Consider the following 27151-nt stretch of genomic DNA (forward strand, 5'->3'; position numbering starts at 1 on the left):
TTGATTTCTGAGCAGTCAGTATTGAGTGTTCCATTATGCCTCCTTCCATGAAACCAAAGGTTAAGGGGACAAAACCAAACACCAAGGTCCCCACCAATACTAACCATGAACATCCCTCCTCCGTACTTGAAAAATTCCTGCCAAAATTCAAGTAAACCTTTTCAAGAGCCCCACTACACCACCAATATAGACAACCACCAGAGATATTTTCCAAACAGCTTTATTAAGGTGTGCCAAGTTGCACAGGCAGCACATTGTAAGACTGGGGGGGTGGGGGAACAAGTCACATGTACAACAGTTTTAAAATCAGATGTCGCCCGAACTCCACAGGGCTTCTCCTTCCCAGCTGACAGCTGCAGGCAGCCTCTACTTAAGCTTTCTTTTTTAAAAAAAGGAATGCAGGGCACTTTGAAAAAACCCACACAAAAAAAGAATAACGGAGGAAGTCTTCCTTTGCAGGAGCCAAACAAAATTTACGAGGCATGCTGAGCAGTCGAGAAGCACAGTTTCAGTGTGTAGGGATACGGTCCATCTAGGCAGAAGAGGAGACATGCATCAGGGTCCCCTGAGCTTTATTTGTTTTTGTGGCAACACAAGGGATGTATGTGTTCAGAGGGATGAACCAGTGAAAAGAGGGCTTCCATAAGTTTCCAGATTTGTTCTCTCCACACACTCCAATCTACTTAGAGTATGTGTCATGCCCATGGGTGCATATGCAGAGTCTAGGCCCCCACAGCCAACAGGCTTGAAAGAAGAATTCTATTGTAGCCACTGGAAGCGGGTTTTTTTAAAATATGGGAAAATCCCCCCACTTCCAACTAAGCTTGGAAAAAACCTCCTTCACTGGCTACAGAAGAAAACATTTTTTAGGGCTAACTACAATGAAGGAAGGGCAATTTCAAGGGGGTGGGTGTCACTGCTGGGATGGCCCATGACAGTTCCTCCAGTTTGCGAGTGTGCTCATGGGACAAGTTTTTAAAGTTTGGAGATCTCTGATTTGGACCAATTTGATGGGAGCTGCTTGCCTACTTGCGTAGGCAAAAGCAATGTTATCGGGAGTATTGAAAGAGGGGTTCAGAAAAATGAGCCCATTACAATACAGGCTGAACCTCAAAGTTTAGGCCCAGTTGGCAGTGAGCCCATGCAGGAACCTGCCCTCCCCTGCCCTTTTCAACATAGTAGTTCATGGTAGTGGCAGCAGCAGCCCAACAGCAGAGCTTCCAGTAAGCCCTAGATCAGGTGTGCAGAAACTGGCCCTTCAAACATCATGGTAACTAACTCCCATCAGCCCCAGCCAGTGTTGCCAATGGTAAAGGATAAAGTTGTGGGCCAGCTACATGGGGAGAGCATATAGATGCTGCTGCCTTAACAATTTCAAGCATCAGAAACCTGTTGGCACCTACTCCACTTCCCACTTTCTGCCAGCAGGAAGTTTATGGGGAAAAGGAGCTCACCCATTACTTGTTGAGGAATCTGTTCTACATAAAAAGAAAAAAATGAGTAAGGAAAAAAAAGGCCTCCAGCCCACAACATGCACACACCACAGAGCTTACTTGGGTTTTTCATCTGGTAATGGTTGAGGAATGCCAGAGTCTCCAGAGCATCACCTTTGGTTTCCCATTCCAGCAAGCCAGAGGAGCTCCTTTCACCTATGAAGACGTTAACAGCGAATACATAGTTGGGCCACCATGGAGTAGTGCACAGGACTGGATGCCTGGCTGGTTAGGGTGGCTAAGAAAGGGGAACAATGCTGTTTCCCCACCCTCTTCCCTGGCCCAAGTGAAAGCATGTTGCAGCCAGCCTTCGTTTTGCTGTCTCAAAGCAGTTCTGAACACCAGTATAAGGTAAAACGGACAAGCTGATGTGGAGCACGGTGTTTTAGCTAGCTACCTGAGGTGCACCCTTCAGCCCCTATTCCTGCTTGCTGAGTAGCAGCAATTTGAGGCTTGAAAACTGCAGCATGTACTTACTTTTCCCCGAAAAAACCTTGACTGAAGCTGGTCTCTTCACCCCCAGTTCATCACAGATCTGACAGGATAAAAATACAATGCAAGTGTTAAGTTATGAAACTGATTGCAGAGGTTTTTTTTTATAACATGCAGGTTAAGTCATGTTCGGTTTCCAAATTCCAGAGAAGAAAAATGCTCTTGCAGTGAACAGTTACTTATCTACAATGCAAGGTGTTGGGGACATGACAAATAACTTGCAGTCCTATTTTCACAGAATTGTTTTAGCACTGCCACATAGTCCCTTCCTTCCCACACCTATGATGTGGCAATCCTCCTAGGGAGCCAAATATGAGGTGAGGCCTGTGATCCATCTGGGCAGCAGGCCTTGGCCAGACCAACTGTCAAACTCCCTTTTCTATGTTACCTGACTCCAAGATGGGCCTGAGGCATTACCTCATAGAAGTTATCTTCTGTCACCTCCAGAGGAGCATTGAAGAAATGAAGCACATTACTGGGGTGCTGGATCCTGTTCTTGGCTGCTTGCTCTGGGGTTGAAAACCTGTTGTTCCGAGAGCCACTGAAATCCTTGTAGCTGCATGAACCATCTTCAAGGCCGTAAGACTGGCCAGGCATGATGGCCTGTTGCTTGGAAACACTGTTGGAAGGAAACACACAGCTTAAGAGCGGGCAAACATTAAAGGCAAGGAGCAGCCTTCAAGGGCAGAGAACGGAGCAGAATGAGCTATGAGGAAAATTAGGAGTAGCAGCACTCACCATACATTCAGCTTTTGATCAAACATGAAGTTGTTGTTCAGGTGAGTGATTGCTCGGTCTACCGCATAACCGTCGGCCATCTCCACCATGGCAGCTCCAGGCTTGCTCTTCATGAACTTCACCTAACAGAACACATACCTTTGTTGAAACACAATCAACTGTTGGCATAGATCGATCCCTTTTGGAGACAAAAACCCAACTCTAAGGTACAGCCACAAACCTGCACTCATTTTAGAAGGCATTTACTGTGTAGACACTGGGCACAAGAGTGTAGCCAGTGTTTCCAGTATTAACTTTCCTCAGTTGCCTGTAGATTCCTTAGCCAATCCCGCCACCATCTTTCATTTGGTCACTGGTTTGCAGGAGGCACATTTTTGAATTGAATTGCAAGTACGAGCTTCCCTTACTCAGAAACCATTTGCCTTTATAAAATTCAGCCCTGTTTTCCAGCTGCATTAGGAACGAGGTTCTTGGCATTCTGGGTACTCTGGTTCAACTTTCAGTGACTGAGAACCTATGAGAATTGTCTTCTCAAAAGAGTAAATTCCCACTATCAGAAAACCCCTGTCACTGCAGCAAGAGATACAAATCCTACTGCCGTCAATTTCCACACTCATCAGTTTCAGGGATTGACATTATGCAGCATCTGCTGCAACCAACACCAGGTGTCACTTCTCTTCCTTTTTCCTGTTGCTGCCTGTTCATCTGACCTCAACTGAGAGCGCATTGAGAGGAACCAGGAACAAGAACAGCAGCAGCAATCTTTGCTCGCTCTGCCCTGCTCATCACTCTGGGTGTGTTGGTGGAATGATCCCAGAAAGATGGGGTACACAAGTGGGCGTTAGGAACAGAGAGGAAGAGGGGATGGGGCTACTGAAAGAGGTGGCCACCCTCTTACTGACTTAAGAGCCTGATGACTAGACATGGAAGTAATCTCAACGCCGTATAAAACTGCTATCGTAACAAAGAGAGCTCAGAGCTAGAGCTCAGCAAAGGGAACTGAGAGAGTCTCTTTCCAGTGGCACCAAGTCATTTGCACAGGTCTGCTTCCAAATCAAGGGGGAAGATTAATCTGCTGTTGCCTAACCTCTACTGCTGAAAGATAATCTAGGCCCATCCATCACCATGATGGCAAGCAGAACTGCACTGTCGTGTTGCCAGCAAGCTCAACATGTGTTCTCCGACTGAGACGGAGCTTCTTGAATTTGGGTAAAAGGAGCAAGACAGATCAGGCTCTGGGAGGAGGAGACAGTCAGTTTAATTACCTTCTCCACGTTTCCGTACAGGCAGAAGACGTTGAACACTCTGTCACAGTTCATCTTGGACTGATCCAAGCCATAAACCATCAGGACTGCGCTGTCAGCATGGGGGCCATACTCTGGGGGTGGGGGTGGAGGAGGGGGGTGTCCATACTGAGGCCCATAGCGACTCGGCCCCCTATGGCGGCCCCCGACAGGTGGGCCCATCCGCCTGCCTTCATAATGAGGCGGTGGAGGGCCATAGCCTTCATCGTGATAGTGCCCATGGTAGCCACCGTGAGGTCCTCCTGGGGAGGGAACAAACATCGAGAGCTCAAGGCAAGGCTAGAGAAGCGCCAGGGTCTGTTCCCCTGGATGCTGCTGCTGTCTGCCGGCTTCTTACCATATTCAGCCGGATGGTCCCCAAGGAGAGGAGGCTGCCTCTGACGCTTGTTGGGGTTCCCACCTGGCTCACCTGCACAAAAAGAGGAGGCCATTAGGAAAAGACAGCAAAAGCCCGGCACTTGTATTTCTGGGGCACATGTGGATGCTAGAAAGTCACAATGGCTCTCCTTAAGTTAAATATTTCCAACACCTTGAGAATAAGATCTGCCTCCAGCCACTGGAAGACAGAAGGTGGCAAAAGGTCAATTCATTTTCAAGGGTGCAAAGTGCACCCAATGCTTCTCCTGAGGCAGACAAACAGCTCCACCACCCCCCCCCCCACACACTCTGAGCTAGGGGGCAGGGGCTCTGGAAGGGGACATTTTGCTTTCTCTTGCAACGCTACAAATCCAGCCATTTTTTCTAGGCTGATATGCCTTTTAAGCAGAGCACTGCCACTTGTTTGACCTACTCCGAGGTCCTGGTTGGCACAGGTTTGCATTTGCATCCGGTGTTCTCCTCGAAACAACTGCCTTTTAGCCTAGGTGAAGTTCAATTTCTGCACCCAGTGGTGTCTGAGAGTATGCCAAACCGTATCAACATGGAAACAAGTTACAAAGATAGGTGACCTTGGCCAAGGGGGAAAGGGAGGAAGAGAAGTGAGTCAAAGGACTTGATAGTTCTACTCAGGGCAACAAGAATAATAATATAAAAAACAAACTAACATCCCCACCCAACCCTAGCAAAGGTAAAGGGACTAAGCAAGAGACTGAGGAGAGTACGCCAAAGCAAAGCAAAAAACCAGCAGTCAAGTTAAAACACATGATTGTATACAAGGCAGAAGAATTTAAGCAATCCATACAATATCACTGTTGCTCTAACAAAACAAAAAAGGGGTGTTTTGCAGTTTATTTCGAAAGTCATTACAAAGATTGAAAAGGGCTACTTACAGCAGGAGTACACAGTACAATGTCCATTGTCACATACATATTCTGCATTTCTCTTACCATTGGACGCTTCAACAGTGTAAGCACAGTTCTGAAAGATGGCGTCCCATCAAACATACACTGCGACCCTGCGTTACATGGTTTCAGAGTCAAATACAAGTCAACAGGCACCAAACTGATACAATTTCAAATAAAAAAAAGTTTTTAAAGTAAAAATAGGGCTCACAGAGATGTTTTTGTTTGTCTTCAGATGGTATCAAGGAAAAAAAGGACATAACAAAGGTGTAATAATGAGTGTCCCTTCCGTGTTGCATCTCCTGATGTTTTTGTCATGTGCTGTTAACAGGTTTGGTGCTTCTGGCTCTGTGTAGGTCTCCCGTGTGCATGTCTCTCCTCTGATAATGGAATGTGCCTTGGATCCCAAGTGCCCCCTGGAGCAGAAAGCACCCCCAAGTCTCTAGGGAGCTGGGGGCTCTGGGTACTTGGTGTTTTTTGTCTGTCTCCGCTCGGCGCTGATAAATGTTGGCAGCCGTGGCCTGCGAGAAAAGGAGTGATACACTGCCCTCCCAAACCAAACCGTGTTGATATGGAGAGCGTCCTATGTCTTGGAGGGTCTCTGGGATCTACTCCGTTCTCCGGTAAGAGCGCTGGTGCATTTGTCTGAGACCCATCTGGTCTGTGTTTTCCTAGTTTCTGTGTAACATTCTTGGGTTCAAGGTTTGTTTTTGTTTTTTGGTTTGGATTTGTAAGAATGTCGTGGCCTGGTGCGTCTTTCTCTCTCTCATTCTCTCTCTGTCTCACTCTGTGCTTGTAGATGTTTCTTGGATCACGGTGTGGTGTTCTTGATGTAAAAGAATTGAACTCAAATCTGCTGCTTTTCAGGTACTTTTGTAAGATGCTGCGTGTTTTCTCCAGGCAGAGCTAGTGGAAGGTTGGCCTTTTTTTCCTACACTGTGTGGTGTTAAAGCATGTGTAGCAGAAGGCAGATCACAGGCAATTCAGGACTTCAGCTGCAGTAGCATACGGTTCCCCCAGGGTCATGTGTGAACGCACTGTTCAGAGCTGGGGAAAGGCCAAGTTAATGTACCTCCTCTTTGCCCAGCCTAAAGACAGGAGAGCCAGGAGGCAGCTAACTGAATTGCACAGCCCTGCCAACTAGCCACTGCCAATCTGTACAATCTTCTAGTTATGTACCTTGGAGGAGAAAGTGAGTCATGTTCATGTCAAGTCATGTAATGCCATTGCTTGCTTTGCTATGGGGTGGGGCCCAAAATGACCTTGGCCAGCCCCCTTGATAAACAGCTTCCTCCAGCCCACCCCCACAACTGCTTTTCTGCAGCACTCTGTGATCTCTACATCCACGGAAGAATGCAGTGCAACACCGAAGTTTTAAGGGTACAAGACCACACAAATCCCACCTTTTAGCCAATTTAATGCCTGTTGTGTGAGTTACACTGCTCACAGTGTAACACACAAAAAGATAGCATCACCTTTGCACACAAGCCGCTAAAATAAAGTGGGTCAGATAAGACTTGCCACTCCCCTCCGGTTCAGAAACCAAGACACTGCTCTTCAGCCGATTGTGGGCTGATCTGGAGCATGTTAACGTTCTAACTTGTTCATCCTCCTTAATTTCACTTTCAAGGAAATGGCGCTTGAGACCACCAGCTGAAAGGCCACATTCCTCGCCCCTAAAAATATCTGTGAGCTTAATGCACAGCTTTACCTTAGGCCTGAGCAAAGCCCACTTCCTTCACTACCTCTGTGCTATGTGCACAGCAAGGTGTCACCTGAGACTTCTCAGTGTGAAGGACCCCATACCCAACCCACTGAATGGCAGGCGTGCTATGCAACCACCACCAGCTGCATCAGGGTTGGGGCAACAGGCCACTTTGACGCTTCTGCTTTCAACAATGCACCTTGTTTTTCAAGCAGATGAGAACAGCCATTCCCTGAAGTGTTACCTCCAGGATCAAGCGCTTCATTAAAGTCCATTTGGCGTTGCCTTTTGCAAAATAGTATTAGCGATGCCAGTTCTTCACCCTGGTAGCTGTACCTTATATAGGCTCCACATGTGCCCTGAAGTTCAACTTCAGGAACCACCTCCTTTTAACTGTGCCACCATATTCCCAATGCTGTGTTCCAGTTTTCGAATCTTGCCACAAGTAGATTGGAGACTATCCTAGGCAAGGGAAGGAAAGGAAGGTGGAGCCAGAGAAACTGGCGCTGTGACTGAAGCCTGGTCACATGGCCCTGCCTATACTGAGTGGAGGAAGTGAATTCATTGTTGTCCCAGAGACCTTAAACATGCCAATGAGAATGCACATTTCCCTTCAAAACTACTTGTCACTATTTACAACCGCTTATCTTAAATGTCTTATTAGGCCTCCTTAATAAAGGCTCTGATGGCCTGATAATGCCTTACAAAAAATGTCAGAAGTCAAAGCACAGCTGCACTAGCTCGAGACTTCCAAAATCAGTCACAATGCGGGACAGCAGGCAAATGGCATTACATCACGCAAATCAGATCTATGAAGTGTGCTACTCAACGGGAAAGGCAAGGGTTCATGTGTGGCTTCAAAGCAGTCTATCAAGGTTACCTTGTCCACTGAGGTTAGGGTTGGTGTAGTCCCATGTGTCTTGGTCGTTCTTGAACACATTCAGGCGGGTTGGCTAAAAAACAAACACACACAGCCATACAAAAGTAATGCAAGATGTCCAAATTATGTGGCCAACCATTAGCTACGACTCTTCCAAAAGCTTGATTGCAATGATGGCTGAGTGCAATACAGTGCACAGGATAGCCCAGACCAGCAATTCATCCAGCTCAGTCTAAGGGCCCTCAACAAGGTACAGTGACCATTACTGACCCAACTTTAGCCCATTAGTCAGTAACATTAGCTTGGCAGGTGTACTTTTTGCTACTGCAGGCAACAACCCATATACTTATTCTCCCATGCATTTTGAGTCTTCTTTGCTGTTAGCCACAATTTTTTAGCAACCTGTTCCATATCAACATGTTCCACAGATTTGTCAGCACGTGAAGACTTCATGCCCTTTCCACTTTTGTGATTCCCCTTATGGCCAGAAGTAACATAATGTAGGTAATTCCATGTTGGATGAGAAAGCAAGACTCAACACAAACCAGAGGACAAACCAGTATGTTTTAGGAGTGGGTTTTTTGAGGGAGAGGCATTAGAAAGTGAGGCTTTAGGGCTGGAAAAAACATATTGTAGAGTAGTGTGACTACCCACAAGCCCTGGAACAGGGAGTGACATACCTGAACTAAGGGTATGAAGCCAAGGGTCATACCTGAACATACACATGTTTGAAGGCAAGGGTCATCTCCCTTTCTGCAGGCCCCTTTCAATTCACCGAGGATCACACAGAAGATCCTTCTACGGGCACAAACAACCACATCACATTCTTCAAAGCGACACTCACCTTTGCGTATTCAATCTTCAGAGTACAGCATCCAGAGTAAATGTCAGCCCCATTCAGAGAAGCTTTTGCTCTTTGAGCGCTCTGCACAGAGTCAAATGTTTGTAGGGTTAAGGAAGCCTTGGAGAAATTGGGGCAGCCTTTTGGCCATTGGAAAAACTTAATGCTTCAACTTTGAAGTTCTTGTTGTTGGACCCTTTCAGAAGTACATCAGTGATCTGAGAATTGCCTTCCCTTCCACTTTCACCTCATATGTCCAACTTGAGATCACAGGCATTCAGAACTAAACCCAGCCCACTGAAACTGCAATTGCCTCTTGCCTTTTATTGTAGAGACTGCTCCTTCAAGTTAGTGGTGGAGACACCAGTGGTGTGCAAGCATAGTGCTCAGGTAACTAGGTGAGGGCCACGTGAACAAGCCTGATACAGTGTTCTGCCAATTCCCAGATGGCTCCAGACCTTGATCAAAGCCAGAGGCTCAAACAGGACTTGGGGATTTGCAAACCTATGCTCTCACAGTAGACTAGACTATCAAGAGAGTCCACAAAACAGAAGTACAGTAGTACCTCAGTTTTCGAACATACTGTATATTCCGGCGTACAAGACTGGGCGTATAAGACGACACCCAACTTTTCCAGTTAAAATATAGTGTTTGGGATATACTCGCCATATAAGAAGACCCCTGACTTTTGAGAAGATTTTCCCGGGTTAAAAAGTAGTCTTATACACAGGAATATACAGTCATCTGTTCTGGAAGTCCGTTCAAGTTCCGAAACGTCAGAAAACCAAAAGCGGAAGCCTCAAATTGGAAAACTCAAAACAGAAGCCGTGTTTCCTGTTCAACTTCTGAGGGACATTCGAAAACCAAGACACTGACTTCTGGGTTTTCGGTGTTCGAGTTCCAAAATGTTCAACTATGGAGGCGTTCAAAAACCGAGGTAGCACTGTAACTGAGGAGCTGAATTAGGAGACTACTCACTGAAACTCAAATGAAGACAGAACAGTAATAATTTTTCTTCAGGCTAGTGGCACAGCAAATGTTATTGTCAAAAAGCCTGAGACAACAGATAAAAGCAATTTGTTTGCCCAAGCTGCAAGGCACTTAGTCTGAACTATTCCAAGGACAAACATGGTTCAATTGCTACAGGCTTCCCAGACACCAGGGGAAAAAAGGATATTCCACCATAGCCTGGACACCATTCTTTCGGAAGATAACAATCCGCTGCACTGGGCCACATGGGTTGCAGATGGTGTACAGCACATCCTGTAAGATGAAAAACAATATCATATTTTTAAAACTGGGGAACATGTGGCCCTTAAGATGTTGTTGGCCTACAACCCTCCTAATCCCTGATCATGGGCCACAGTGAAAAAGACTAATGGGGCCTGGAGTCCAACAACTGGAAGGTCACACCCTAACCTAGTAGATCTGATTACTAGTCACAAGACCACAGGCAACAGAGCATCTACAAAAACAATGGAACACATTTCTGCCATCCACCCTAGTATCCAGGCAAGCTATTTTGTGGACCAGGGTAGACTTGCAAGGACAGCAATTTTCCTGGCAGCTATAATTTATTCATCTGCACCATGTATGAAATGAACCCTGCCCCCCCCAAGACATGGACCAATTACATTCAAGTGTTTCTGGCTGAGTACATGCAGCATCACTACGCACCGTTGTGATGGAGTAGATGGGGTTCAGGATGGTGAAGAGAAGAACATTGTTGACTCCCCTAGAATCATCAGAGTCGCCGGGGCGTGAAATCTTCTGGCTGGTGGAGTAGTTGACAAAGGCTGGGTGCCCAGCGATGTAGATCTGGTTGTCAGCTGCGTAGTTCACAGCGTTGCAGGCTCCCAAGATATCCTCAAACTCCACCAGAGCCTGCCTCTTTTTGGGCATCACAACCACATAGCTTTGGGGGGAGAAAAGGAATCAAGACTGCTTACACTGCCAAAGTAATCAACACTACACAAACGTCCAACCATCCTCCATTCCATCTCATCAGATGCCCAATTTCCCACTCCTAACCTTATGGGGCCAAATTCCTGCAGGGCTTCCACAAGGTCAGCTTCCACAACACCATCGATCAGGCCCCTGATGTGGACAACAGGGGAAGCAGCTGGCTTGTGGGGATCATCATAGTTCTCCTGTCGGGGGGAAAGAAGAGAAAAACTTTGTTCTCTACTGCAAACCATTCTAGCTGCAAATGAAGAATAGCCTCTTTACACAAAGGTTAGTTCTCTCTAGGAATTGCCCCACAAGTAAAAAGACATGGAGCCTCCTCAGTGGAGTAATCAAACATTAAGGAAAAGCTTTTTGTATTAACTTGACTCTCCAAAGCCTCCTTTGCTACACTCAGGCTTTTTATTTTATATACTTAAGAATTAAGAGCAGGCTCCATACTGATACTACACATTCTAGATCGAAATATAGGTTTCATCTCCAACACCACAAAGTCACTGTATTTCTGTGAGAAAAGTAACTACACTACAGTACCCCTCCCTATGTCAAGTAAACTTGAAAAAACAACCTAGATTCTTTTTTTAAAAAACAAAACAAAACCAGTCTTGTCAGTCTCAACGAAGATAACAAAGTTGCCCTTGGGCAGCTAGAGAAGTTACTGCCAAGAACAGTAGAAGACAGTTCAAGTTATTTCCCCCAGAGAAATTAAGACTCATGCCTTCATCTAGAGACTTTTTTTGGGGGGGGGGACTACTTTCTAACTGATGGCTACAAAATTCTCCCTATTCTTAATCTGGGCACACTGTGAAAAGTACCCTCTATTCAAGTCATCATTATTTCTCTCAACTCTCACAAACCAATCAAACTCCTTCCAGAGATGCCCATGTTGCTACCGGTAGTAGCAGTGAGTGAACCCCACTGGTTGAGGATCTGGATTTGTCTTAGTTTGGCAGCCTGATCCCAAGCACTTTTTCTGTCCCCTTCCCAATTTTGGTGGCAGAGGCAAAAGTAGAGACAGTACTGTAGTGGATGAGCCAAACACCCTGATGACAGTTTCACTTGATGAGTGGAGAAGGGGCAATAATCACCCCCCTTGGCTAATCTGCACAGATCAGATGAAGAGGCAGCTGTGTACCTTTTGTGTGTGTGTCTACCTGTACGTGCAAGCAGAGTGTACACATGCATGGTGCAGCCACAGCCAGCACTCATATGTGGCTCCGGGAGGGTGAGCTAAAAGTAAATGTGGTCAAAAAAGGTTGGCCACCTCTGGCCAAGAGGTTCAGTCCTTATTTCAACACAAACCCTTATCCAAGGTTCCGTGATGGCTTCATGCCTGTGGTTCCACTGTGTTAGCAATGAACTGTCCTAATCCCATCAGAAATCTGAAAAAGAGCTTTTGTCCTGCCTAGCACCTCACAGAGTGTGTGAAGCAAGGTATTCTTCCCTGATTTATCCACCAGTTATTGCATTTTATTTCCTCCACACCATGATGTATTGGGGGCAGGGGGAGGTGTTTGCTTTTGGCAGCTGAACTATAGCAAATTTAGGGTCAATAAAAAACACCCTAAATTTTCTCCTATTATCAATATAATCTTATTAGCAACACACTACTTTGCCTCTGTATTAAGGATGAGGAGAAGGAAAAACCCTGTGAATCAGAATGAAGGGCACCATCTTACTGAGCTTGCCGTTTCCAATTGGTGCAGAATGGAAGGAGAGATGGTGACGACCCTATGTTCTGTGCCTTGTATCTGGTACTTGAGAGCTATGCTGCCCTATACTCCCAGGATCTGCTTTACATATTACAGCTAATAAGCAACGACAAACCCATCCCTTCGTGCAATCCTTTCCAAAACCAATTGCTACATATTGCAGCAGAGACCTCTGCAAGGTTGGTGTTCCATGTCCTTTATGCCTTCTTCATGCTGCTCCCCTGCCTTGCAAGTTATGAGCTAAGTCCCCCTACTTCACAGACGTAATGTCTATTTTAAAGTGCCACCCAGTCTACCAGCCATCAAAGCCTGTGGCAGTTGCTAAAGATAAAGAGTCCCTTAGGTAAAGGTACCGCTGACCGTTAGGTCCAGTCGCAGACGACTCTGGGGTTGCAGCGCTCATCTCGATTTATTGGCTGAGGGAGCCGGCATACAGCTTCCAGGTCATGTGGCCAGCATGACCAAGCCACTTCTGGCGAACCAGAGCAGCGCACAGAAACGCCGTTTACCTTCCCGCCAGAGTGGTACCTATTTATCTACTTGCACTTTGACGTTCTTTCGAACTGCTAGGTTGGCAGGAGCAGGGACCGAGCAACAGGAGCTCACTCAGGGGATTCGAATTGGCAAGCCCTAGGCTTTAGATCACAGCGCCACCCGCGTCCCTAAGGGTCCCTTAGTGGAGCACAAAACTGGACTACAACTGGCACTGCAGTCCAAAACATCTGGAGGGCAGCAGGGTAGGAAAGGGCACACAAAGTGAGGCATCATGGGCGCACTCAATGCTAATCCTTCTCATAGTAGACCCTAGGAAGTTAATTGACCCAATTAACTTTGTTTCATAGGTTTCAATGGGCGTACTTCAGATTTAGTTATGTATTCATTCAGAATTTTTATTTTTATTTTTTAAAAACCATCACAAAGAGGGCAAGAGCCATTCATATTCATTACAAAAGCAAAAGAACTACCTTAAAATACCTGCTAAAATAATGAAACCTTTGCCATGCGTCTGACATTCAGCAGGGACTATTATGGGTTGCATCTTTGTCACCTGGGGAAAAAACAGCACCCTCCAAAATCCCCCTCCCAATCTTTGCAAAAACGAGACAGCTGAACTCCAGGTTTACACAGGTCTCCTTGTGTGAGTTTATAAACATGTACCTATATCTATCTATATGCGTGTTTACGTACTGTACGTACGCATGCACTATACCGAATATGAAATCAAAAGCGTTTTAGGGTTAGGGCCCTTGTTCCCACTTAGGAAAGCCGGCGCACGCGTGGCAGGCAGGCGCCCGGCTGCCCCTGGTAGACTGCTCTCGCACGTGGGGGCTCCGCTCTTGAACTTCCGATACGCACAGTGAAGGCGGTGTGTGGGGGTGGGAGGTTCCCTGGATGGATAGCCTGCTCCTGCGCATGGAGGTTCCGCCGGGCCCGCCACCAGGCCCGTTTTGCTTCGCTCTCCACCCTGCGCGCGCACGTCCCCGTCCCGCTTTCTCTCACCCTCCCCCAGAACCGCCGCGCGGCATTCCTCCTCCTCAGGCCCATCCCGCCCCGCCGGCCCTGGCTCTTCTCACCCCGCCTCCGCCGGCCGCTCCTCCCGGGCCGTGATCCGCGTTTTCCGTTTTCTGGCGCTTCGGCGCGCGGCCGCCGTCAGGGCCTCCCCCATAGTAGCGCCCCGACCCGCCTCCTCCGCCTCCGCCAGCCATCTTCACCATATCTCCGCCGCGTCCCGAGCCACCGCCGCCGCCCTCGCCGCTCTGCGAACCGCGCCACCTGCGCCGCGACATGGCGCCCGCACTACAGCAGCCCACCCTCGCGCCCACCTTAGGTACGCCTCTATTGGGCGCACCTCCCGTCATTCAGCGGCGCCGAGGCGCCCATTGGGTCCAGGAGCTCCCTTACCACCTGCGTCCCGCCCTCCGACGCCATTGGATCGGGTGTCTCCCGCCTGCCGACTTGATTCGCTTCCGTGCCTGCTTTTCAAGCGGCCTGGCAAGCCCGGTTGGGCGGCGGCAACGTCCATCAGACGTCCCTTCAAATTAATTGGACGAAAACGGCGTCTCTCCAGTCGGCATCCCGCCCCACCGCATTGCCTCTCATGGAGCGCCCTCCTTCTTCTCCAGAAAACCGTTGGCTCCCCGAAAACGCTGCAGTTCGCTCCTGTTGTCTTATTGGGTACTTGGAGTATCCATCATAGCAGTGCAAAGTCTGATTGGGCCATATCGCAAGAAGACACCCTCGTATGTATTTGTTCCTATAACGGAACGCATTGTCTCTCTGCGTCAATTTTATTGGCTTGTTTTTGTGTCCGTCGCCCTGCTCGCTGAAAACCATTGGACTTAAAGCCCGTGCTCTTTATTTTAATTGGTGAGCGCGATTTTAGTTCTCCCCACTCCGTCCCTTGTGAGTTTGAGCCAATAAAATAAAACAGGAGGCGGGATTTCTCCTCCACAAAACGCCTATCCACTCTAATCGTTAAGACGAAAAGAATCCCGCCCACTCTCCTCAGGCCGATGATAACGCAAGGGATTGTGGGAGTTTTCCTGGATGTTGGCCAAGAAAGTCGACGGGCGTCTAGCTTGGCAGAAGTGTAACTGCAAAGGATTGTGGGAGTGGCTCTTCACTTTAGCCAATGGACTTCTTGGCTGGGCAAGATACTGCAAGACACTGGCTAGAACCCAGTCTGTTTGCAAAGGATCATGGGAGTAGCCATGCCTTTAGGACTAGGGACCCAATGAGCTTCTGGCACAAGTGCAGAGGATTGTGGGAGCCACCTACCGGTAGCACTTTGGCCAAGGAGCTTCTGGTGTGACCAAGGGCATATTAGAATCATAGAGTTGGAAGAAACCACACAGTCCAACCCCTTGCCAAGCAGGAAACACCATCAATGCATTCCTGACAGATGGCTGTCAAGCCTCTGCTTAAAGACCTCCAAAGGAGGAGACTCCACCACACTCCTTGGCAGCAAATTCCACTGCCGAACAGCTCTTACTGTCAGGAAGTTCTTCCTAATGTTTAGGTGGAATCTTCTTTCTTGTAGTTTGAATCCATTGCTCCGTGTCCGCTTCTCTGGAGCAGCAGAAAACAACCTTTCTCCCTCCTCTATATGACATCCTTTTATATATTTGAACATGGCTATCATATCACCCCTTAACCTTCTCTTCTCCAGGCTAAACATACCCATGGGAGCAGCCCTCCACTTTGGCCCAGGGCTTCTTGCTTGGGTGAAACCCAGCTACAAAGGATTCAGGCAGGGGGTCACCAGCCTTTTGGATGCCACAGACGTGATTGGCAACCACACAAATTGTTATGGGCACCGCATGGACATCACAACCAAGCAGAAGCCGCAGGGCTAAAGCAGAACACTTATTTCAAGCCTATTTCAGCAGGGAGAGGAGAGTCTGTGGGTGCCAGGGAGGGCTTCTGTGGGCACATACGCACCTGCCAGTGTTAGAAACTCAGGCATACAATCTAATCGCCAAATGGCACCTTAAACATAGGTTAGGGTTGCCACAATGGAATGTCTTGGGGCTTTTATTTTTTTGCAATGGAGTATAATATTTTTATTAATAACATTTCTATATCTTTTTATATTTTAAAGAATCTCAAAGTGGTTTACAAAACATTAAAACATAAAATCAAACAATCCAGAATAAAACAAATCCAAGCTTCAAGGAAAATATTTCAGATCTTTCTCAAAGTGACGTTTTGCATTCCCCAGTTGCAAACCTGGCATCCAGAGATCTCCACATGGTCGCAGTTGGACCCACATCAGTTGCAAAACACACCTGGTGCCTGGCTAATTTCTGCAGGCCCTCAAGGCCTCTACCTGGCCCCCAGGACTCTCCCAAGCCACACCCCTCACCACCCCTATTTCTTAATGCTCCTTAAGTGTTTTTAACCTGGCTGGAATGTGTCCTTGCTTGCCTGAAAGGAAGTTAGTGAGGGACATGGAAACCAGTGTACAGTATTATACAAAGAGAAATTTCACATGTGCTGCTCCGCCCACTTTTGCCCCTGGCTCCTCCCTTCACTGGCATGCACTCCCACAAGGTTGCCCAGGAGGAAGTGTGGTCCTCAGGTGGAAAAGGTTCCCTAGGATGTGTCCTGAGAGCCCTCTACGGCCACACGGGGGCCTGGACAGCAACAGTTAACTGTCTGCGGAGCAGGATTTACAGAGATTGCTCAGCAATTTAATAGCAGGGGATTACTATGCAGCCAAAGGGATTACTCAGCAAAAAGGAGGCAGCACAGCCTGTTCTACTGTGGCTATTTCGAGCACCACCTCGCCCATCTCCACTATGGGAGGGAGGACGACCTCCTTGCTTCCTCTGTTCAAAGCTTCGTCAGACTAGAGCCAAAGGATGGAATGGGGGCAGCAGACCCCCCCTGTATGCTTTTGTAGCATTTCTGAGGTTTTGCCCCTCGGTTCTCTAGGAAAGGTTTTCCCTCTCCCTGCAATTTGGCAGAATTTTGGTAGCAATAGGAGGCAAGATATTTCCAAAGGAGAGTGGATCAGACGATTGCTGCTATAGATCATCCGATTCTATCTGAAAGGGTTCGGGTTTCAGGTCACAAGGTTATCATAACCAGAGCAGAAACATCTAAAATATCAATACGCTCTGGTAACCTCAAGGTTAGATTACTGCAACACGTTATACGTAGGGCTGCCTCTGAAGACTGGTCAGAAACTTCAGCTGTTCCAGATTTCAGAAGCCAGGTTGCTCACCTGGGCAGGACTGTTTGAGCATATCACACTGATCCTCGCCCGACTGCAGATTACTGTATTTTCACGTGTATAAGACTATATTTCCCCCCAAATTTTTAAAGTTTAAAATTGGGGGTCGTCTTATACACGGAATGTTGCAATTAGTTATTTCTTAATTTTGGGCTCCAAAAATAGGGGTCGTCTTATACATGGGGGTGTCTTATACATGGAAAAATACGGTAGTTTCTGGGCCCAATTCAAAGTGCTAGTTTTGACCTATAAAGCCTTAAACAACTCAGGACCACAATTCATCAAGGCATTGTTGAATACCTGGATGAATTTCCATATGAACCAACCCAGACCCTGTGATCATCCTCCGAGGCCCTTCTTTGTGTACCTCCTTTGTGAGAGGTCCAGAGGGTGGCAACACGAGAACTGGGCCTTTTCTGCTGTGGCTCCCCATTTGAGGAATGCTCTCCCCAGGGAGGCTCACCTGCCACCTTCATCATGCACCTTTAGGCGCCAGGCAAAAACGTTCCTCTTCAACCAGGCCTTTGGCTGATAAACATCAGATACCTTTTTAAATATGTTTGTGGGAAGGGGTGGGAATGGCGTAACGGGCTCGTGGAAAGGAGATGTCAGGCTGTGCCTTTCTGTTTCACCCACTGTTTCCAGCCTTTTTTTTTTTTTTGAAGGGAGCTAGTTAGCAAAAATGTATTTTACTCCAAATAGGATTTGAGTGAACAGGAAAAAGAGATTGCACCGGGGGCGGGGGTGGAGAGAGAAAGACTGTTTTGGTAACAGCTGCAACCTGGGCAGCTGTCCCTGAATCCCATCACTGGTGTGAGGCTTCTGCAGCTGCAGCCTACACTTGAGAGGCTGCTTGTTAGAAGCAAGATCTCTTCAAGCTTTGTGGTTAAAAGGGGAGGGAGCCCTGAAACCGTCTCTCCACTGGTACCCTGCGAGCGTTGAAAGCCAGTGTCGTCTGCGTCAAACTTTCCGCCACTCCCTCCCTCCCTCTGGCTGCCTTGTCTGCTTTTCCATATCGCAAGTCAGTTAAATCTGTGGTTACTCAAGTAGCAGGATGGTTATCTGCAGAACCTCACTGCTGTTAATCCAGAGCAAACGGCCGCTACAGACTCATTCACAGTTTACAGTCGGCTGTTTGGGAAATGCCGAAACCCGCATGTTCCCCAAACTTCTGATAGCAGAAGCATGCTTCCCTGCCCACTTCTTCTTCCTGGATTAAAATGGAAGGCACAGTCCACTCTTAACATGCAGATGCACACACAGAGAGAGGTTTCCTGTTACACTGCGAGAACGTCAGAAATACCTGCTGCAGAGGAGGTCAAATCTTTGTGTTTCTGCCCGAGTTGCTGACCTGGCCATGCCTTTGTTCTGGGCAGTGGAACAGACTGCCCTCTGAAGCAGCTGGTTTTGAAGATGGAAGCGGAGCACCATAACATAACCTTCCAACATCCCCCTCAGATGAAAATAGGGACGTTTCTCACTCCCCTGCACAACTGACTCTCCTCAACCCTCCTTTTTTGCCCTTCCACCCTGCAGAATATTTCCATTACCACTAAACGAAGAGGCCACAACACCCATGTCCTCCACTGTCCTGAGAAAACCCCTTAATCCCAATTTTATTTTATTCTTTGGTAGATTTACAAAAAGGAAAAACACACGCCAATATGCAAATTTTAGAAAGGGGCAAGATTAGATGCAGATGCACAAAGCATTTTTGTATTAAAAAAAAAATCTCAAGACTCCTTGCGTTCTGCTCTGTTCCCACTTCCTTCCCTCCCAGGGCGGTCCTGCCTTCTGCCTGCCCCTCAAGAGTTGGGCCGTCACGCTGGGCTGGGCCTCAGCCTCTCCTCCTCATCTTCTCTCTCCAGCAACCACTACAAACTGCCCAAGGGAGGAGGCCGGCTGCAGCGGCCATGGAGAGGCAACAAGATATTTTCCTGCTCTGCAGCTGCCACTGCTGCCATCACTCGGGACAAGCGCTGGCTCATCCTCCATCCTTCCTCTTAGCGACATTTTGGGATCAAACCAGAAGCTGGGATAGCTTTCACAATTCCAGGACAGTCCCTGGAATATCAGGACACTTGGAGGTTATGTTACAGCACACAGCAGGAGTGGTGGGCTGTTGGCTTGCAGGTCAGCCCTGGCCACCAGGGGGGTCAATCCTGCTGGGTGCTGCTTTGCCAGCATGTAGGTGATGCTCTGATGAAGCAGGCCTCCCCCCCCCCATGGGACCACCCACCTGTCGGCCGCAGGACACCACAGGACGATCAAGTTGGAAGGGACCACAAAGGTCATCAAGTCCAACCCCCTGCAATGCAGGACTCTCTTGCCCCATGTGGGGCTCGAACCCACGACCCTGAGATTAAGATGCTCCACCGCCCTGCCAACCAGTTGGCAACCCCGGACCACAAAGAGGGAAGACCCTTCTGAGCACTGGCTTCTGCTGCAGGAGAGCAAGTTGCATCACTGGGCTAAAGGACACAGTGCTTTGAAAGAAACGCTTGCAACTTTTGCCACGGTCTCTGGCACGGTCCCCCACCACCACCTTTGCCGCCCCCCTCTGCAAGTTCAAAGACCAGCTGACTGAGCAAACTTAATGCCAGGAAGGGCATCAGTTCATGCTTTGATGGCCGGTGGAACATTAACTGTGGTTAACCTGTTTGGCTGCTTTTTCGGGCACGCACACTCACCTTGCGAGATTCAAGTCCGTTCAGAGGCAGATTATAGAGCCGCTGGCTCCACCCTGTCTGCTGTCACTCAAAGCCCCAGAGATTAATCCAAGAGCGGGTTTCATTTTCCCACCTCCTGCAAAGTTCCGTCTTAAAACAAGGAACGCTGATCACACTGTACCTGTAAGGCCCTTTTGGGGTGTCAGCACTCTTTGCGCTCAAGAGCCATGTGAGGTAGCTTTCCTATTGCAGAAAAGAAGTAAAGAGACCTGCATTTCCCTAAGGCCACCTAACTAGGCAATACTTGGGGTAACATGGAGCCAGCGTGGTGTAGTGGTTAGGGTGTCGGTCTAGGACCTAGGAGACCAGGGTTCGAATCCGCCCTCGGCTATGAAGCTCAGTGGGTGAGACCTTGGGCCAGTCACTGTCTCTCAGCCGAACCTACTTTGCAGGGGTGTTTGGGGGATTAAATAAGACGAGGGAGAACTAGGTATGCCACCTCAAGCTCCTTGAAGGAAAAGTTGGGGTATAAAAGAGAGACATTTGAACTAAGGACCCAACACAAATCTTCGCATATCTCGAGGGCTGTCACATGAAAGAGGGTAGGAATCGAACCAACAGCTTCAAATGACAGGAAAGGAGATTCTGACTAAAGTCCCCTGTTCGACCGGGGAACAGTCTTCCTCGGGCTGTGGACTCACCTTCCTTGAAGGTTTTTAAGCAGAGATTGGGTGACCAACTGTCATGGATGCTTTAGCTGAGAATCCTGCCTTGCGGCGGGTTGGACTAGATGACCCTTGGCGGTCCCTTCCAACTCTACAATTATATGATTCTATGAACACCGCATGCTCTGCGTCAGTGCACTATGCCAGATCAACAGTCATCTGCAAGGTAGTGTCACTATTATCCACATACTGCAGAATGAGGGCTAAGAGACAATTCTCTAGCCACCTTAGCTTACCAAGTTCGTAGGCAGGGTGAGATTTGAATAATGGATTCCTAGAGCTGAGGGGGACCCCAAGGGTCCTCTAGTCCAACCCCTTGCAACGCAGAATTTGTGCCCCATGTGGGGCTTGAACCCACAACCCTGAGATTAAGAGTCTCGTGCTCTAGCGACTGAGCTGTCCCAGCTGGTCAAACACCCTGGCTTCAATCTCCAGTTAAACAGTACTGTGCTAGAGGGGTGGTCGGTCCAACTAAGGTAGATTTCCTTTGTTCCAAAGTGGCAGGTGCTGGCTGGAAAGACCCCTCTGTCTGAGATCCTGGAGAGCCAACACCAGTCAGAATAAATACCAATCATACTTAACAAGCCTGACTCAGTCTCAAAGGCAGATTCTTGTACTCTTGGGACCGGTTACACACACACACGTCCCTTTGCGGTTTTGGTGGAGCCACGATTCTGCAACCTCTTTGCCACCCACTTCCTGCCTGATGCATTCGCTCTTCCTTTCTGCAAAAGTTCCTCATTTTTAAGAAGAAGATGTTGCTACAGGGGAAAAAATATTTACTGCATATATATATATATATATATATATATACCGTGTTTCCCCTTTTTTAAGACACCGTCTTATAACTTTTTTTCCTCAAAAAAACACACGGTGGCTTATTTTCAGGGGGTGTCTTTTTTTTTAAGTGCTGGTACAACTGGGTCCCACTGGCTCAGGACACTCGGTGCTCTCTTCCGCGCACATTATAAACACCACACTCTAGCCTACTGTGCTATCCAGGTTTTGCTGTCAACCAGGCTGGCAGCAGCTCTCCAGAATTTCAAACTTGGGGGTACCTGGGGGTTAAACCTGGGATCCTTCTGCTCCCCGGGCTCTCTCACGCCGGCCGAGGAATGAGGAGGGAGGCCGTGACCCGTCCCGCTCTGAGATGCTTGTGAGGGAAGCGCGAGGGGGACGAGGCTTGGGCCCATGCCCCTGGCGTGCGCGCGCGGCTGAATGACGAGCCGAAGCGGAACCTTTTCTCTGTGGGGGGGGGAGACGCGCGCGCGCAAACACACACACACACACACACACACACACACACACACACTGAGAGAGAGACACGCACAGGGAGAGAAAGAAAGAGACGCGCGCACACACACACACACACACACACACACAGAGACGCACGGGGGAGAGAGAGAAAGAGACGCGCGCACACACACACACAGAGAGACGGACGCACGGGGGAGAGAAAGAAAGAGACGCGCACAAACACACACACAGAGAGAGACGGATGCACGGGGAGAGAAAGAAAGAGACGCGCACAAACACACACACAGAGAGAGACGGATGCACGGGGAGAGAAAGAAAGAGACGCGCACAAACACACACACAGAGAGAGACGGACGCACGGGGGAGAGAAAGAAAGAGACGCGCACAAACACACACACAGAGAGAGACGGATGCACGGGGAGAGAAAGAAAGAGACGCGCACAAACACACACACAGAGAGAGACGGATGCACGGGGAGAGAAAGAAAGAGACGCGCACAAACACACACACAGAGAGAGACGGATGCACGGGGAGAGAAAGAAAGAGACGCGCACAAACACACACACAGAGAGACGCACGGGGGGGGAGAGAGAGAGACGCGCGCGCGCGCACACACACACACACACACAGAGACGGACGCACAGGGAGAGAAAGAAAGAGACACGCGCACACACAGAGAGCGTGCGGCTGCAGCACACACAGAGAGCGTGCGGCTGCAGCGCTCACGAAGCAGCGCTGCACTTAGGGGAAGATGGCCAGGGAGGGGGGCTGCGGGGTCAAGGCAATGCGTGAAAGGGAGGGATGGCGAGGAAGAAGTGGGGAGTGAAGTGATCGGGGCTTTAACATGCCCGCACGCGCAAAAGGGAGGCTCGGAATATGGAGATCGGTTCTGGCTGCTTCTCTTAAAGTGCCGCAAGTAACGAGCCTCTCTCTCTTTCCTCCTGCCGCTCGTGCCCTTGGTGCTTCGTGCGGCGCTGCTTCACGCTTTGTCAGCGCTGCAGCCGCCACCGCTTCTGGGCACCCACCCGACCCCGCAGGCTTCCTCCTCCTGCCGCGGCCGGCATTGCAGGAGCTGGGTCCTGCTGGCTGGTGCTCCGTGCGGCACTGCTGCACGCTTTATTGGCACTAAAGCAGCCACCGCCGCTTCCGGGCACTGACCCGACCCGGCAGGCTTCCTCCTCCTGTCGCGGCCGGCATGCTGGGTCCTGCTAGCTGGTGCGGAAGTATGGCTTATTTTCGGGGTATGTCTTATAGCTCTCAAATGGTTAAAAACCCTGCCATGGCTTACTTTCTGACTACGTATTAAAAAAGGGGAAACACGGTATATATATATATATATATATATATATATATATATATATATATATATATATATAGGGACCCAGGTGGCGCTGTGGGTTAAACCACTGAGCCTAGGGCTTGCTGATCAGAAGGTCAGCAGTTCTAATCCCTGTGACGGGGTGAGCTCCCGTTGCTCGGTCCCTGCTCCTGCCAACCTAGCAGTTCGAAAGCATGTCAAAATGCAAGAACCGCTACAGCGGGAAGGTAAACGGCGTTTCCGTGTGCATCCACACACAAAATGGCAATTGCGGTTTAGAGCATTACATAACTTATTAGGTGTCCCTGGTTTCTATTATATTTTAAGCAGACCAAATCATACAAGAGAAAATAATAAATAAGGTTGAGCGGTCATGGAACTTCACCTTCTGATAAATATCGTTTCCCAATACTGTACGTTCTTACCTCTTTATCCTGACTCTTGAGACTTGGAGTGCATATTCCCACCTTATTTCCGTAATTTTTAAGTTGTGCCAAACTGTTTTCAATATTGTGTTTTGATTGTTGCAACCTTTCCTAATAAACAACAACAACAACATCTCTTTCATAAGATTGGCCAACCATGCTATTATTCCCTGCATGTTTTTACACCATTGCAAGATGCCAGCTGCCTTATCAGATTCCCAGCTTCTTGCCGGGACTAGCCTGGATGTGGTGCTCATCCCTGCCAGTGAGCGCCAGTTCCTCCTCTTTGACGCTGCCTTGCCACAGAAAAACTTTCCTCGGACTCTCCCTGTGTTGATGCAAACCAGCAGTCGCTCCAAACAGAACCCGCCAGACAGGGAAACAATTCAAGAGACAGGCTCGGCTTCTGCTCCTTCTCCCCCACCCTCTGGGATTTAATATTTGGTTTGGACCGGCCCCAAAAGGCCGCAGCTGCTTCTGCGCCGCTGCCCCACAAGGCGTCGCCGTCGTAGTAAGAAGTTCCAGACCTCGGCACGTGCAGGACTGGGGATTGGCAAAGCTCGCCAGCTCGCCAACTCCTGGCTGGGATCCTTCCTTTCTCTCTTTTCTTTTTTCTCCTACGCTCAGGCCTGGCTCCAGGATTTTGAGGACTGCAAATCCCCCCCCCCAAAAGCCCACTCTCTCTGGAACAGAGTGGCCTGAGAAAAGCAGAAAGAGCTGGCCTTCAGACACCTTGCTACACTGCCGGCTGCTGCCCACCCCATTAGGAAACCCGGCAACAAAGAAACTTTATAGAGCTGAAGAAAACTGCCAGAGCCACCCGCTTTTTTGGTTTTAAAATAAAACGTAGCTAGCCTTTTCTCCCATGGGCTTTAGTTCCCCACTTAGACCTTGAGCCTCTGCTGGCAAGAGGCACACACTGGGTTCATCAGGATCCTCCAACGCAGAAGAGGAATGTCTCCCAAGACAACAGGGAAGGTTGGGTTTGTCGGAGAGAGAGAAGGGAGCTGGTGGGTTTGAGTGCCTGGCATTTGAAAGCTTTTGCAGCGTGTAGGGGGAAGATCCACACGCACAGGCAGTTCAGGGCGATGTCATAGAATCATAGAGCCGGGAGGGACCACAAGGATCATCCATCCCAACCCCCTGCAATGCAGGAATCTTTTGCCCAATGTGGGGCTCGAACCCCGAGGTTATGTGTCTCTACCGAATGAGCTGTCCTCCCTACAGTCGGGGAAGGATGAGACATCTCAGGGTGGAGGGTGCAGGTGACACAAAGACCTGCATCCCTGGCGGGTAGGAGGCCTTGCTTGGCTCACTAGAATCTTGAGGACTAGAAAGTTGGTCTTCCCTGCTTCACTTCTCTTAAATAAATCTCCCAGCACTGAAGGCTTTTGGTGTTGGCTGGTACCTCTTGGCATGGAAGGCAGGATAGACAGGGCCAGATATTTTTCTTCCAATGGATGTTCCCAGCTTTCGTCTCTACCCTGAGTATCCCATTTGTTAGGGCCTCAGCTTTGTTTTACAAGCACCTGTTGTTTTTGTGTTTCTGTCTTTATGTGGTCAGTAGAGCATGAGACTCTTATCCTCAAGGTTGCGGGTTCGAGCCCCGTGTGGAGCGAAATATTCCCGCATTGCAGAGGGTTGGACTAGATGACACTCGTGCCCTTCCAACTCTACGATTCTAACAGCAACTATTATCTTTAAGCCTCTATCCGAGAAAAAAAGGTGGGATATAAATAAATACTGTTATCAATGTTGCAGCCTGTTTTCATGGCAGGATTCAAGTTGTGCCTTTAAAAAAAAAAAAGCTGCAGGACAGGTGGTAGCAATTAGACTGGGATTATTGCCTCCCGGCATGGAGGTGAAATGCAACAGCAAAAAGCTAGACCTGTGGAGTTCCTGCCTGCCACACAGCTGCCAAAGCCATGAGAGTCCTGCTGAGAAGGCAGGAATGAATGGAAACCACAATGGCATTGCAAGCTGCGTGGCTCACGGCCCTTGAAACCCCACCCTGGAACCCTGCCAGTGACAAAGCCCTACCTGCTTAAGAGAAGGTATAAAGGTGCTGTGTTCAAAAGTAGGTGCGGCTCCACACCTTCAAGCCACAAAACCCCACCCACTTTGCACAACCCACTGGTGTCACAGCGAGGCGTTGGGGGACTGCCAGGAGCCGTACCTAGCACGAACCATTTTCCCCAGGTGTCTCGACGCTTTTAAGATTCCCTTCTTGAGCTATCCTGGGGCTGCGTGCAGAAATCAGAATTCAAAATGACCTTAACAGATTGGAGACCTGGGCCCAAGCTCACAAAACGAATTTCGACGGGGACAAATGTCAGGTTCTGCACTTAGGCAGGAAGAACCAGGTGCACAAAGCTAAGATGGGGGACACCTGGCTTACTAGCAGCGCATGTGAAAAGGGTTTAAGGGCAGAGCAGAGGTTCTGGATGTTATACTTCTGTTATTGCATTAGAATAGCATTAGCTGCCTAATAGCAACAAGGGACATTCCTCAATACCAGGAAAATATATACGGTATATATAACTCACTCCTATTTTACAGAAATTGCTTAAAAGGTACCAGAACATTTTGATGCATAACTTTCTTTCTAGGCGGCCTAGACTTGCCCGTGTTCATCAGGTTGGCAATAAACAACCAATGTACAGCCTCTGACGGCCTGGTGCCCCCTTCAATGTTTTGGACTACGGAGGCTGATGGGAGTGATCAGCCCCAAACATCTGGAGGGCACCATGTTGGAGAATGGATGTGTAGGGAGAAAACGTGCCTCGGGTTTTGCCTTTCAAAATGCAGGCTGTTGTTCCGAGCGGGTTTTCCCTGTGCTGGCTAAGAGGGTGCTCAAACTGCAGTCCAAAACATCTGGGCACTGGGTTGCAGGAGGCGGCTGCAGAGGCTATGCAATACTTCCCTCTCAACAGCCAAAAAACACAAACAAACCTATCTTTTGTTATGTTTAGAAAAGGGGAAATGAAAACCTGTCGACAACAGCACATCCGCCTGGCAGCTCCATGGTCATTGGTGCTAAGTCCCAGCTGCACCTCACCTCTTAAATTAAAGGGGAACCAAAAAAAGACTCACGGACGTCACAAGTGGGTTAAGTAACAGGAGAAAAGCAGAAAATAAATGCCCCTCTCTTCCCTTAACCCTCTGTGAGGGAGGATCAGAGCTTCCCCGAAAGAGACTCTGCCAGAGATTGTGGATATCTTCATACTGCAAATGTATATGGCTTCCCCCAGAGCAGGCATCCCCAAACTTCGGCCCTCCAGATGTTTTGGACTACAATTCCCATCATCCCTGACCACTGGTCCTGTTAGCTAGGGATCATGGGAGTTGTAGGCCAAAACATCTGGAGGGCTGCAGTTTGGGGATTCCTGCCCCAGAGAATCCTGGGAACTGTAGTTTAAGGGCACTGAGGCGTTAGGAGAGCCCCTCCTTATCCCCTCACAGAGCTACAATTCCCAGAGTGGTTTAACCTGTCCCTCTTCATAGGGAGCTCTGTGAATTGTAGTTCTCTGAGGGGCCTCACCATACATTTCAGTCCGATTCCATGGCTTCCCGCAAAGCATCCTGGGAGCTGTAGTTTGTTATGAGGGT

At 48.7% G+C, this 27151-nt stretch overlaps 1 protein-coding gene across 1 annotated transcript; it reads right to left on the reverse strand.

Moving 5' to 3' along the window:
- Positions 1-204: 204 nt before the first annotated feature.
- On the reverse strand, positions 205-14157 carry HNRNPL (heterogeneous nuclear ribonucleoprotein L). Its single transcript, XM_060275556.1, has 13 exons — positions 13985-14157; positions 10765-10883; positions 10411-10648; positions 9909-9996; positions 8737-8831; positions 7893-7965; positions 4365-4436; positions 3989-4269; positions 2724-2845; positions 2403-2604; positions 1971-2028; positions 1554-1649; positions 205-532 (listed from the first exon to the last, which is right to left on the reverse strand). Exons 1-13 carry the CDS (start codon positions 14123-14125, stop codon positions 474-476), a joined length of 1644 nt encoding a protein of 547 aa, XP_060131539.1. The 5' UTR covers positions 14126-14157; the 3' UTR covers positions 205-473.
- Positions 14158-27151: the final 12994 nt, after the last annotated feature.

The sequence above is a fragment of the Zootoca vivipara genome, chromosome 6 (genome assembly GCF_963506605.1).
Source record: "Zootoca vivipara chromosome 6, rZooViv1.1, whole genome shotgun sequence".
Taxonomy (NCBI): Eukaryota; Metazoa; Chordata; class Lepidosauria; order Squamata; family Lacertidae; genus Zootoca; species Zootoca vivipara.